At 35.5% G+C, this 15075-nt stretch overlaps 1 protein-coding gene across 7 annotated transcripts in view; it reads left to right on the forward strand.

The window, feature by feature from the left end:
* Window positions 1–15075, forward strand: part of NAIP (NLR family apoptosis inhibitory protein) — a 63034-nt gene that overhangs the window by 16800 nt on the left and 31159 nt on the right. For all 7 annotated transcript variants that reach the window (XM_088796553.1, XM_088796555.1, XM_088796554.1 and 4 more), the window contains 7 exons: window positions 909–1008; window positions 5906–5987; window positions 7018–7075; window positions 7172–9274; window positions 11352–11516; window positions 12861–13013; window positions 13374–13460. In XM_088796553.1, coding sequence (XP_088652679.1) covers window positions 909–1008; window positions 5906–5987; window positions 7018–7075; window positions 7172–9274; window positions 11352–11516; window positions 12861–13013; window positions 13374–13460 — 2748 coding nt within the window. The remainder of the gene's footprint in view (window positions 1–908; window positions 1009–5905; window positions 5988–7017; window positions 7076–7171; window positions 9275–11351; window positions 11517–12860; window positions 13014–13373; window positions 13461–15075) is intronic.

Here is a 15075-nt window from a genome sequence, read left to right on the forward strand (position 1 = left end):
TCTATTGGTTGCAAAAAAATCTTAATGCTTCATAGCCTTAAGCATATGGAAAGGCAGTGTCTACACTTTCTCCCTACTCTCTCTATTTTGGCCTTTTGCCAGCCTCCCTCAAAAACCTTCTGCCCAGTGTCCTCACCCTCTTCCTTTTCGGACCTCCACCTTTCCCCACAGATCCTAGTCATCTGAGCCTTTTAGGGCAAGTTCTAGTTAGTACCTCATATTTTTGTCCAGACACAAAGGAAGGTTTTCCTCTGCCCTACCTTTGCAGTGCTCACAGGGCTCCAAGAGTGGAAGGAAGATGATGGACGCTCCATTTCTAGTTCAGTCCTTTGGTAGATCCAAATGCTAATTTCCTTCCAAAGAAATACAGTTTCACAAGGAGACTCGATCCTACTTCTAGTGGAATAAACCTGGCAATAATGTAGTAAGAGGCATTTGATTCCTCATTAACTTACATACGCGCTGCTGCATTTGCTTCTATTTTTTTCCTGAGCTCCAAATATATTCTTTCTGATTTCATTAAAAAAATACTTACTGAGTACCTAATAAGTGCTAGGCACTCTTTTAGGTCCATGAGATTCATTGGTGAGCAAAACCGACAAAAATCTCTTCCTTCCTGGAGCTTTAATTCCACACTCTGATTTGCAAATCTCTTGCTCCATAGGAGTATGGGACAGGGAGAAGGTTCATCAAAGTGCATGATACATAGGAGCATTTATGGCTATTTCTCATTATACCACTGGTCCTGTATATAATATCGCCTCACTGATGACGCAACTTGTGACTGTGTCACAAAATCTGATTGGAAATGCAGGTAGGGTTTTGCTAATAAAGGCCTGGCGATTATTACCCACATCACTTGACAAATACACATGCCAATGGCACTGATCAGATTTCTTTACTTCTAGGTATAAAGGACATCATCCAGGGTTTTCTCTGTAGAGGATGTTCGGAAAAGTGGGAGGAAGGTGATGACCCATTAGAAGATCACACCAAACATTTTCCTAAGTGAGTAGAATGAATGTTTAGTGTCTGTAAGTTTGGATGTACTTTAACAGTTTTTCCCTCATTTTCTTCCTCATTTGATCTTCTGATTAAATCTTGCCCACCCCTCTGAATCATACTATGAAGAATGAGTCTTTATCTTTTATCCCCTTGCTCTCATGACACCCTTTCCATTTAGCCTTCCTCTCATTATAGTTATAGTATAGTTTTGGTAAGATCAGTATTTTTACATTATATGTTTACTTATGACTATATAAATACTATGCAGAGCTGAACCTGTAGTAAATTATGACTTATTTTCCCCTCCCTGTACAAGTTTTAATTTTTGTAGAAAGTAATTATTGTCTTCTTAGTACGTTTGCTTAGTTTTTTGTTTTTTGAAATGAAATTCATACATTAACCATATTAAAGTGCACAATCCAGTGGCATTTAGTACATTCACAATGTTGTACAACCACCCCAACTAATTCCAAACAGTTTCATTACCCTAAAAGAAAACTGTACCCATTAAGTAGTCACTGCCCACTCCACTCTTGCTTCTTAGAGCTACCAGTCTGCTTTCTATCTCTATAGATTTACCTATTCTGGATATTTCATATAAATAGAAGCACACAACATGACTTTTTGTATCTGGCTTCTTTCACTTAGCATAATGTTTTGAGGTTCATCCATGTAGTAACATGTAAGTATTTTATTCTTTTTAACTAGCTGAGTAATATATATATATTTCAATTTATATATATATTCAATATATATAAAATATAGTCTATATTCTATAATATATATTTAATATATTAATATGTATTTCAACTTATTAAATATATATATTTCAATTTCTCCATCTTCTCATTAATATTTATTTTTTTAAAAAAACTATAGCCATTTGCTTACGTTTTTTTTTTTAAAATGTCTTTAGCACTAGTTCAAATTCTCCCAAATGTTTAAATCTCCTCTCCAGTCATTCGGACTGATAAGATATCCCATCATTTTCATTTTCTTGAAGGAGTCTCCAATATGAATTCTTTGTCCTGTAGTCATCCTACAATGCTGGGATCGTTCTTCATGGTCATCCTAGGGATTCCTATTGTCTTTCTCCTGTGTTGTAGGTCCTGTGTCCTGGATCTAATGTTATTAAGCTGGTGCAAAAGTAATTGTGGCTTAAAAGGTTAAAAAGTGCAAAAACCGCAATTAGTTTTGCACCAACCTAATATTTCCTTGGTTTATTCACTCATTTTGGTGGAACACTCCTCCACATTTCCCTGGGAAAGATTGCACAAGAGATCCATGTTTCTAGCTTGTATATGAGTATAATGCTTATCTGTCTATCTTCACACACTCTCGCACATTTGTTTGGTAGTTTAGCTGGGTATAAGTTCTAGGTTGGAAGTCATTCTAATTTTAGATTGTAGAGGCATTGCTACATTTTCTTATAGCTTCCAGTGTTGCTGTTGAACAGTTCCATGCCTTTCTGATTCTTAATCCTTTAATTGCAAACTACTTTCTCCCCTCCTGGAAGCTTTTAGGATTTTGTTTGTTTCCAGTGTTCTCAAATTTCATGAAGAAATGGCTATTTAATATTTTTTTCAGTGGATCTTTAAACATGTTTGGTTTATTTATTTTTCACCCACCAAAATCTTCAGAAATGTTCAATTGCAAGAATAAATTTGTCATTTTCCCTTTGTAATTTGTAAGAGTTTTTCAGAAGTAAATATTAATACATGTAGATCTTAAAATAAATACTTCGATCTAATTCTAAGATTCTAAAGAGAATATTGCTTTGAAGGAGTTTTGACAGAAGTAGTTGCTTTTTTAATTTCAATTTAGTATGTAATAAATTATTGAGAACAGTGGGGACTTCCTTCTTAATTCTTGGAAAGATAGGTTTGGATACAGTATCTAATTTTGCAGTCTAATTTTATTTAGAATTTTTTTCTAGAATCTTATCAGCTCCCTTTTTGTATGACTTTTTACTCTTCCTCTGCCATTTTTTAAAATAAAAAACTAGGATGCCTCCAAAGGAGTACCTAGAATACTTATTATGATTTGAAGGCCAATAATAAAAGAAACCAATAAACTCACCACTAAAATTAAGAAATTGAATATTACCAATGCCTTAGAAAACCAGTGTGTGCACACCTTCCCCAATTTCAGTTATATCCTGTCCCTCCAACCCAGAGGTAAACATGAACCTGAATTTTGGGTTAATTATTCTTTTGCTTCACTTTATGGTTTTTCAAACTACATGTGTATCCTTAAACATTGAACTTTGTCTGTTTTGGAAGTATAAATAAGTAGAAGCATACTGCATGATTCCTCTGTGAGTGACAAATTTGCTCCACGTTGTTCTTGAGATTCATTCGTAATTGTGTGTAGAGTTGTAGTTCACTTGTTTTCACTGCTATATAGTGTATTATTTTATGAATATATAGTAATTTATCCATCCTATTCTTGATTCAACATCTGAGTTGTTTTCAGAGTTGCAAATTCAAATAATGCTACAAATAATGCTAACATTCTTGTGCATACCGTATTTCCCTGAAAATAAGACCTAGCTGGACAGTCAGCTCTAATGCATCTTTTGGAGCAAAAATGAATATAAGACCCAGTATCCTATCCTATCCTATCCTATCCTACCCAGTCTTATTTTACTATAAATAAAATTTTTACTTAATTTTAATATTATTTACTTAATATTTTATGTACAGTAAAATAAGATCGGGTCTTATATTAATTTTTGCTCCAAAAGACGCCTTAGAGCTGATTGTCTGGCTAGGACTTATTTTTTGGGAAACACATTATTTCTCTTTGCGCATGTATTTCTCTAGGATACGTAACAAAACATGGAATTGGAGTCACAGGGTTTGCACACATTCAACTTTACTAGATTGTGCAAAACTTTTTACAAAATTGCTTGTACTGATTTACATTCCCACTAGCACAGATGAGTTTCCTTTGGTCTGCTTCCTCACTAACTTAGTATTGATTAAATTTTAATTTTTGACAATCTAATTACTAATAATATTGAGCCTATTTGCATATTTTCCCTTACAATTTCTCTACTATTTTTCTTCAAAATTGCGTCTCAATTGTTCTTTGCTCTTTCATATTCATTGAATGTATGAAATGTCCCTCTTTATCCGTCATAGTATTCCTTATTCTTGTCTTTATCTGATATTAATATAGCCACTCCTGCTATTCTGCAGTTTTTACATATCTTTTTTGAAATCATTTTAATCTATGACTTCATATTTAAAGTGAGTTTCTTGTAGGCAACATAGTCGGATCTTGCTCTTTTAAGTCTGACAATATCTGCTTTGTAATGGGAGTTTATAACATGTACATTTAATGTAATTATTGATATACTTGGATTTAAATCTATTTTGCTATTTGCTGTTTATTCCATATCTTCTTTTTTTTCTCTTTTCCTGACTTCTTTAGTTTTTAGTATTCCATTTTATCTCTATTATTGGTTTATTAGCTGTACATCTTTGTCTTTTAAGTGCTGCGTGCTCTACAGTTTACAAGGTGCATGTTTAACATATCACAGTCATGTTCAAATATTATAACACTTAATATACAATGTATGAACTCTATAACAGTATACTTCTATTTCTCCCCTCCTATCCTTTGTGCTATTGTCTTATTATTTTATTTCCATATATAGTATAAATATCACCATATAGTGTTATATTTTTGCTTTAGATTATCTTTTAAATACATTTAAAAAAGAGAAAAAAATGTCTTTCATATTTACCCACTTAGTTACCATCCCTGGCACTCTTCATTCCTTTGGTTAGAACCAAGTGGAGTTCCATTTGTTATCATTTTCCTTTCAACTAAAGAACATTTCTTATGGTGCAGGACTACTGGCAAATAACTGTATTGGCTTCATTTGTATGAAAAAGCCTCTATTTCACTTTCCTTCAGAGTCCTTTTCCTTGATGGGTCTATCTGCATAGCGACCTTGGGCAGAAATATTAAAAGTCCTACTTGCCATTTTCCTGCAGCTACCCTTCTCTTCCCAGACTCATCTCTAAGCCATGCAGGAAAATAAAAATGAGTGTCCTCTTGCTTTATCTCCTGCTTTCCTGTGATTCTGCAGCATGAAAATGAGCCCAAGTAGGTTGGTTGGTCTTAGTCTTCCCATTCACCTACTCACATTTATAGATCTCACCTATCCAAGTGAATCATTTTGGGAAGAGCTCTTTGGAATTTTCTCCCTGTTTTTCAGGTAGACATCATGTCTGAGTTTAGAGGACATTTACGTCCCAGTTTCATGAAGTCTGGCAAATGGTTTTTAGAGAGTATGTTTGTGGCCATTCTTTAGTCTTCATATTGATAGAGGGTTTTTTTTTGTGTTTTTTTTTTAATAAAGATTTTATTTGGGAATAATTTTAGATTTAGAGAAATAATACAAATATAATTCAAAGTTCCTATATTCCCACACCCAGATTCCTGATACTAACATCTTTTGCATTACCATGGTACACTTGTCAAAATTAAGAAACCAACATTGGTACATTATTATCAACTCCAGACTTTATTTGGATTTTGCTGTCTTCTTTTGTGTGTTCCAGAATCCACAGATGGAGTTTCCTTCTCTATTTTTGATTCTTTGGGTTCATTTTAGTTGGCTTCATGGATAAATGTTCAATATGTACTCACTCCACCAAATTCACTGGTTATCCCCATTATTACTTTATAAACCATTTACATTTCTATTGCTAAGAGCAACAGTATAAATGTCTTGTTTGATAATAACACTGAAAGAGCAAATCACTGGAAACGTTAACTTTAAATTTAATTTTTGTTATTAAAACCCCAGCAGTGTTTTTAAAAACCTAATGCATATGCTTACTTGTCTACAACTATTTTTATAACTTTTAACTTTTGTGCTTAGTTGTCAATTTCTCCAAAATATAAAGGCCTCTGCAGAAGTGATTCCAGACCTTCAGAGCCATGGTGAACTTTCTGAATTAACGGTAATGAACAATACCATCTTGTTTATTTTAGCAGTACGTCATTGAAAACTATTTTTGAACAGGAATTGCTCATCATCAATATGTAAATAAATCCTACAAATATCTATTAAGCACCTGTGATGAGCTAGGTGCACATGGGGATAGTACAATAAACAAGACATAATATCTAACTTCATGAAATGTAGACTCAATCCCTTCTACTTTGGGGCTCAGACTCTTTTAGACTTAGAGGTGACTAGTATCCAGGCTGTCTGGATTCCATCTATGATCTTCATTTGTAGGACAGTAAGGTCTGACTTGCTACTTGGCTGCTCTCGGAGCTGGAAAGTTGTTATGTTTCTTTTACAAAAGCAAATGACCAAATCATAAACCCAAATAATAGGCTGACCCCTTTAAACTGAGAAATCCTTTTTAGTTCTCTGGGATATAAGCCACTATCAATTACACACACACACACACACACACACACACACACACACATACACACACACACACACACACACACACACCACCCCTTATTAGAGGTTGTATGTTAGGTATATTACATTCGTCATTCCACAGAAATAAAACAAAGTAATTTGCTATTTATTTGATTCAAATTTTATAATTGTGAACTGAAAAACGAAATTAAAAAAAAACAAACTTGGGGATATATAAGTAGCTTATTTTTAAAGGATCCCTGCCTGGATCCTGGATATGTAATATTAAAAATGTTAATAGCTAAGGTCAAAGCTGTATCTAATGATTTTTGGAGGGCTTTCTTGCTTTAGATGCTATGATTCAGATTGTCTGGATGGACAGTAATAGCTGCTTGACTAATGCATGGAATGTACTGTACATGTACCACCTAGGAGCCACACTTACAGATGTTTGCATATCATTTATTACTCCATATCTGTAGCTCTCTTCCCTTCAATTGACATACATATTTAAGGGTGAACTGTGTTTAGATGATTGGTCCTCAACTGTAACGTGAAACCCCACCCTCTTATACAAACTTTGATTATTAATAGAGGATTATTTTTCAAAGGAAACCACAAGTGAAAGCAATCTTGAAGATTCAGCAGCAGTTAGTTCTATCGTGCCAGGTAAATAGCACATGGGATTGTATGTATGTGTACATATATTCGTATGTAGGGGATTTTAAAAGAGTATTTGTAATTGTGCCTTTCTTCTCTCCACAGAGATAGCCCAGTGGTTTCAGGAGGCAAAGAGTCTGAGTGAGCAACTGAGAAAAGCCTACACCAATGCCAGTTTCCGCCGCATGTCTTTGCTTGAGGTGTCTTCTGGTCTAGCCACTGACCATTTGCTGGGTTGTGATCTGTCCCTTGCTTTAAAGCACATCAGCACTCCTGTGCAAGAGCCTGTGATGTTGCCTGAGGTCTTTGCCAACTTGAACTCTGTCATGTGTGTGGAGGGTGAAGCTGGTAGTGGAAAGACGGTCTTCCTGAAGAAAATAGCTCTTCTGTGGGCATCAGGATGCTGTCCCTTGTTAAACAGGTTCCGGCTGGTCTTCTATCTCTCCCTTAGCTCCACCAGACCAGACCAGGGGCTGGCCAACATCATTTGTGACCAACTCCTAGAGACAGAAGGATCTGTTACTGAAATGTGCCTGAGGAGTATCATCCAGCAGTTAAAGAATCAGGTGTTATTCCTTTTGGATGACTACAAAGAAATGTGCTCAGTCCCTCAAGTCTTACAAAAACTGATTCAAAAAAACTACTCGTCAAGGACCTGTTTATTGATTGCTGTCCATACAAACAGGGCCAGGGACATCCGCCAATACCTAGATACTATTCTTGAGATCAAAGTGTTTCCCTTCTTTAATACTATCTGTATATTACGGAAGTTCTTTCCACACAATATATCCCTCCTGCAAAAGTTTATAATTCACTTCAGCCTAAATTCAAGTTTGCAGGGAATTCAGAAAACTCCTCTTTTTGTAGAAGCAATCAGTGCTTATTGGTTTCCGTATCCTTTTGGCCAATCCTTTGATGATGTGGCTGTTTTCAGGTCCTATATAGAATGCCTTTTCTTAAAGCACAAAACTTCAGGTGAACTTCTCAAAGCAGTTCTGTCCTCCTGTGGTGAGCTGGCTTTAAAAGGGTTCTTTTCATCTCGCTTTGAGTTTAGTGACGATGACCTTATAGAAGCAGGGGTCGATGAAGCTGAAGATCTAACCATGTACCTGATGAGTAAATTCACGGCCCAGAGACTGAGGCCAGTCTATCAGTTTTTAGACCCTGCATTCCAAGAATTTCTTGCTGGGATGAAGCTGATTTTACTCTTGGATTCGGATAGGCAAGAAGATCAAGATTTGGGGCTTTATTATTTGAAACAAATTAACTCATCCATGATGACTGTAAGTTCCTGTAGCCACTTTTTGAAGTATGTCTCCTGCTACCCTTCAACAAAAGCAGCACCAAAAATAGTATCTCACTTGCTTCATTTGGTGGATAATAAAGAATCACTGGAGAATATATCTGAAAATTATGACAACCTGAAGCACCATCCAGAAATTTTGGAGAGGGAGCTGTTACTAAGGCAGCTGCTCTGCCAATCATCTCCAGAAGGTTACTTTTCAGTGGTTTCAAAACATTTACTGGTTCTTGCCTTAAAAATTGCATATCAAAGCAATAGTGTCGCTGCATGTTCTCCATTTATTTTGCAATTCCTCCAAGGGAGAACCCTGGCTTTGGATGTGCTTAAGTTACACTATTTTTTTGACCACCCAGAAAGCCTGTTACTGTTGAGGAGCATCCAGGTCTCCATAAGAGGGAAAAAAAGATTACCTAGAGTAGATTATTCAGTCCTGGAAACGTGTTTAGACAAATCACAGGCACCAACTATAGATCAGGAATATACTTCTGCCTTTGAACCTATGAATGAATGGGAGCGGAATTTAGCTGAAAAAGAAGAAAACGTGATGAGGTTTCTGGATATGCAGCGCAATGCACCACCAGACATCAACACTGGCTACTGGTTGCTTTCTCCAAAGCGTTACAAGATTCCCACGCTGGAAGTCCACGTAACCGACAGCGACGGTTTGGACCAGGAGATGCTCAGGGTTCTAATGGCCGTCTTCTCAGCTTCACAGCACATTGAGCTTCTTTTAATGAACTGCAGGGGCTTTATTGAAAGCCTCCGCCCAGCTCTTGAACAGTATAAGGCCTCTTTTACCAAGTGCTCCATAAGCAAATTTGAGCTGACTGAGGTAGAACAGGAATTGCTTCTCAACCTGTCTTCCCTGGAATCTCTTGAAGTTTCAGGGACAACCCACGTACAAGGTATACCTGAATATATTTTAGCCAACTATTCTGATGGTAATTTTATTTGCTCACTCTGAGTTTTAGGTAGATAAAGCTTCTGAAAGCCTGGGACCATAAATTCTTGCTGATAGAATAGATATAAAATAAACCTTCACTTCATTTTTGTCAGTAGTATGAATTAGTGAAAGGCCTCTAAATAATGATTTTCAAACAACTCGGATAAAAATTAATAAAATATTAACTATTGAAGGCTCTTAATAAACAGACCCAAATTACGTGTTATTAGTAAAAGAATGATCTATATGTAAAAATAATGTCTGAAAACCAATAAAAATCTCAAAAAAAAAAAAAAATGATGCCTGAGAATCACCCTCCCCCTACCTTTTTAATGGAAAGAAGGGCTTATACTCTCTGGGAAATAGTATCTCCAATTATTTGTGTCTCCTTTCACTTTCCTAAATAATGTTTGAGAGTTTTCCATGTAGGTTTTATATTTCTTTTCATTAGATTTATTCCTAGGTACTTTTGTTTTTTGATACTTGTGTAAATATATATTTTATCATTTTCTAATTGTTGATAGTTATGGCTTTGGTTTTTCAACAGGTTGTTATATGACTAGGTGTGCTTTGCTTTGTATATATCTTGCTTGAGGGTCACTGAATGTTTTTTGGATCTGTCGGTTATTTATCATTAAATTTATAAAAATTTTGCTTGCTACTTTTAATACTTTTATTATGGTAGAATATATATAAAATGTACTATTTTAACCACTTAAATATACAATTCAGTGGCATTAAGTACTTTTACAATGATGTGCAACCATCACCAGTATTTCCAGAAACTTTTCATCATCCCAAAGAGAAACTCTGTACTCACTGAACAGTAACTCCTTCCTCTCCCCAGTTGCTGGTGTCTGTTCTACTTTCTGTCTCTATGAATTTGTCTATTCTAGTTCATATAAGGGGAATTGTACAATAGCTTGTCCTTTTGTGTCTGGCCCTATTTAGCTTAGCATGTTTTCAAGATTCTTCCATGTCGTAGCATGAATCAGAACTTCATTTCTTTTTTAGCTGAGTAATATTCCACTGTGTGTGTATTGCATTGTTCCTTCTGGCTACTGTTAAGTAATGCTGCTAGTAACATGGCTGTGCAAATATCTCTTTGAGACCCTGCTTTTGTTGTAGATATATACCCAGAAGTTGAATTGCTGGATCATATTAATAGTAATTCTGTTCAATTTTTGAGGAACCTCCAAACTGTTTTCCACAGTGGCTGCACCATTTTACATTTCCAAGAACATTGGACAGGGGGCTTCAATTTCTCCACATCCTCATCAATGCTTATTGTCTTTTTTAATCATAAAGTCATCCTAGTAGGTGTGAAGTGGTATTTCATTATGGTTTTCATTTGCTTTTCCCTAATGACTAATAATGTTGAGCATCTTTTCATGTGCTTATTAGCTGTCTGTGTCTTTGAGACACAAATTGTGTTGTCTTTTTGAGTTGTCTTTGTATATTCTAGATATTAAATCCTTATTGAACATGTGGTTTGAAGCTATTTTCTCCTATAGATTGTCTTTTCAATGTCTTTGATGCATGTAAGTTTTAAATTTTGATAAAGTCCAATCTATTTTTTTCTTTTTTGCTAATGCTTTTGGTAGTATATCTAAGAATTCATTGATAAATCCAAGGTGATGAAGATTTTACTCCTATGTTTTCTTAGAGTTGCATGATTTAGCTCTTATATTTAGGTTGTTGATCCATTTTGAGTTAATTTTGTATATAGTGCTGGGTGGTAGGGGTCCAACTTCATTCTTTTGTACGTGGTAATCCAGTTGTCCCAGCACCATTTGTTGAGGCGAGGTCTTATTTTTGCAAATCCAGAGTAGCACAATGCTTCCCACATAGTAGACGTTCAGCAAATGCTGCATAAAGCAGTATCTTCACAGATATATTTTCTAGAAAATAATGTGTTATGGTATGTGAAAGGTTTTCATTTGAAAATATGAAAAGAGCTTGATGAATCAAAATGAATTTCAAGTTTTCCATTTGGAACTGTTTAGATTAATAATGGAAAATTGTGTGCTGCTTTCTAGATCAACTCTTTCCTAATCTGGACAAGTTCCCATGCCTGAAAGAATTGTCTGTGAATCTGGATAAAGAAAACGTTTTCTCAGTCATTTCTGAAGAATTCCTAAATCTCCACCATATGGAAAAATTACTAATCCAAATTTCAGGGGAGGATAGTCCTTCCAAACTAGGTAAGGGTGGCACTTTGATTTACTTATTTTTATATCACTTGGAAAAGCTTGACCAGTAATTCATTTAAGAATTAAAAGCTTGTATGGATGTGGCCTGTATCCATAGTAAATTGTGGGAATAGCACCTCTCATTAAGAAAGCATAGAGCTATTTGTAATTATTTGTAAGGAGCCTTTACTGCATGCTGGGAATTGTTCCAAGCACTTTACAAATCTAACTCATTTAACCTCCATACCCATTCTATGAGGTAAGGTACTATAATTATTCTCATTTTACAGCTGGGGAAATTGAGGTATAAAGAGGTTAAGTAATTTGCTCAAGGTCACCCAGCTAAGGAAATGATAGATCAGTGATTCAAACACAGGAATCCTAACTACTACCATGTTTCCCCCAAAATAAGACCTAGCCGAACCATCAGCTCTAATGCATCTTTTGGAGCAAAACTTAATATAATACCAGGTCTTATTTTACTATAATATGAGACTGGGTCTTATCAACATAGTCTTATATTAATTTTTGCTCTAAAAGACGCATTAGAGCTGATGGTCCGGCTAGGTCTTATTTTCAGGGAAACACGGTACTAAGTCTGAGCTCTTAACCACTGGTATACTGCCTTTCCAAAATAATTTGTAGAGTTCTTTTATTTTAAGTTGTTCTTTCAGTGCAACTTACAGATCTGCCAGAAGGAAATATTCTGATTGGTAGCAATCAGAAGCACGTCCCTGTTTTTCTCATGGTTGATGGACCACTTACTTGTACAGCCATCTTTTGTAAATACATCATTTAGCAAAATGATTTAGGCATCAGCAGTTCCTTAGTTTAATAAAGACTGAACACTAAGGACTAAGGAAATGTAAATCTCTATGGAACTGACATGCAGAGTTGCATTCAAAAGAATTACCTGAAGCTGAAGCTGGAAATGGTAGTTTTATTATATTTGTCAGCAATTTTCACTTCAAATTTAGGTTTTGTTTCAGAATTGCTTTTTATTTCTTTGCTTTTGTGTTTCTTTATATAGTATTCCTATTGTGTAAATGTCCAACTTAGAGACATTAGGATGTTATGTTAAAGCTGAAGGTGACTGTACTGAGTCAATGCCCTTGTTTTACAGAAGAGAAAACTGGTCACCAGGGAGGGTCAATAACTATGTGTCCAAATTCAACATAGCTTGCTTGTTAGTTGTAGAACCTGAACTGAAGCCCCAAGTGGCCTGATTGTTGGATCATTACATCGTGGTGCTTTGTTTTAATTCAGTATTGTTGAACCAAAACAATAAATTATGTGGCTAATCCTGATAGAAATTTGCAATCTTCTCTAATTTCTTAAATCATTGATATTTTACAGTTAAATTAATTCAGAATTCTCCAAACCTTCATGTTTTCCATCTGAAATGTAATTTCTTTTCGGATTTTGAGTCTCTCATGACTGTACTTGCTTCCTGCAAGAAACTCAAAGAAATTAAGCTTTCTGGAGCATTTTTTAAAGCCATCCCATTTGGTAAGAGCTGTGATCATAAAATTTTGGTTTAAGACGCTTCTGTGAACAGTCATTCTAAGCACTTTTAAAAAAATAGTCAAATTTTAAAATGTAATTGATGTCAAAGAACGATTGTAATAGGTATCTGATCTTAAATGAAGTTATCAAATAAGTTGTATTTGTTTCTAGAAGTTTAACTATTTCTAGTTATCAGAATTATTTCCTGAGCCAAGATTTGTTTTATTTTAGTCATACTAATTAGTTCAATCTGAATTACTGTATTACTTTTTGTCACTTAAAAAATATTCTTTAAATGTATTACTTTTTGGCATAAGAGATATAGCTGACATAATAACTAGATTTTTATTTTCCCTTTTATAGTCGTCACTTTGCCAAATTTTACTTCTCTGAAGATATTAAATCTTGAATTACAACAATTTCCTGATAAGGAAACATCTGAAAATTTTGGTATGTTTACAAAACAGTGCCTTTTGCTTATTATTCTCTTCCCTACAAAATCCATCTCCTGGGGCAGCTGGTTAGCTCAGTTGGTTAGAGCGCGGTGCTCTTAATAAGGTTGCCATTTCGATCCCCACGTGGGCCACTGTGAGCTGCACCCTCCGCAACTAGATTGAAACAACTACTTGACTTGGAGCTGATGGGTCCTGGAAAAACACACTTAAAAAAAAAATCCATTTCCTGTTTCGCATTAGCTACAACAAATCACCGTTATTAGCTGCCATCGCTAATTAGGAGAGAGAGTGCTGCTCAACTTTTACCTCCCAAATGCCTTCATCTCACTCGATCTCATTCAAAGCAATATCCTCAGAGTGCCTTATTTCTTAGAATACATATTTGGTCATTATAGCATTATGCAATTTCATTGTCAGGTACCCATTCCAAACATGTTAAGTCTGTTGTTTCAAAGATTACTGGGGTATAGATGAAGCCATCTTTTAAGGTTAAGAAAATGCAGTATGTGAAAATCTGGCTTTAACAATATGATTAACTATAGAAAGAGCTTAAATACTTTTTAATTTTTTTATGATTACAAAAGTAATGTATGCTCATGGAAAAAAATTCTAACAGGTGTTAAACTGAAGCATATTACAAATTCTAAGCATTTATTTGAACAAAAATGGATTTGAATTGGGCAGCATCCAGTCTAGCAGATAGAAGAGAGTTCTGAGGAGCTGTACAGAATGAAAGGCTTTTATTGGCAGAAGACAGCAGTAATAAGGAAGTTATACTAGGTAAAAAAGTGGGTTGGTTGTTGCAAGGTTACTTTCCTTCAGGGGATGGCAGGGGTCTATCAGGCAGATTACCTCACTAGTGCTGCTCAGGCGATTCCTGATTGACTGGTTTAAGATTCCATTTCTGGGGGAGCCAAAACTCTAAGTCTTGGTTTGGTGACTTGGGGCTTAGCATAAGCAACTCCATTTTGCGCGTGTTGTCTCATTGTTACCACAGGAAAATATAAGTGGAGACAGGGAGTGTTGAGCAGTAGTGCTTCTCAAACTTTAGCATGCTTAAGGATCACTTGGATCTCTTCCTCTTCCTGTTTTCTTCCTTTGGAGGTAGCTTTGTTGGTGGGGGTGGAACACGAGGCCTGAGATAGCAGAGGCAGGATCAGGGGCCAAGGAGGTGGCTGGCATGTACAAACGGTTGATTAAGCAGATACACTGAGTATAACGAGGGCCAAGTTTCCTCACTGTTAGAGAAGAATTTATAAATATTGAAAGCGGAGGCTAGAAAGAACTTTGAGGTAGTATTAAATTAGAATTGGAAATATTGGTGTGGGCTCATATTTTTAACCTATTCACACAAATAAACAGATCAGTGTATACATATAGATATCCATTTATATACACACACTAATTAATATACATATTTCTCAGCTCAGTCAAGTGAGAGGCTAGAGAGCACCTTAATAGCAATGAGCACACCAAATACCCAGATCTTGACTTCTCAACACTGGCTTCCCTAAAAGGAACCAAGGTTCTTGGAGAAATGGCAGATATTAACTGGGACAGGGAAAGTAAAAGATAAACCTGGAACATCGTTTTATGCTAGAAAGTGTTTG

This window comes from Rhinolophus sinicus, chromosome 3 (assembly GCF_057876585.1).
Source record: "Rhinolophus sinicus isolate RSI-liver-muscle chromosome 3, RSI-T2T, whole genome shotgun sequence".
In the NCBI taxonomy this organism is placed as follows: domain Eukaryota; kingdom Metazoa; phylum Chordata; class Mammalia; order Chiroptera; family Rhinolophidae; genus Rhinolophus; species Rhinolophus sinicus.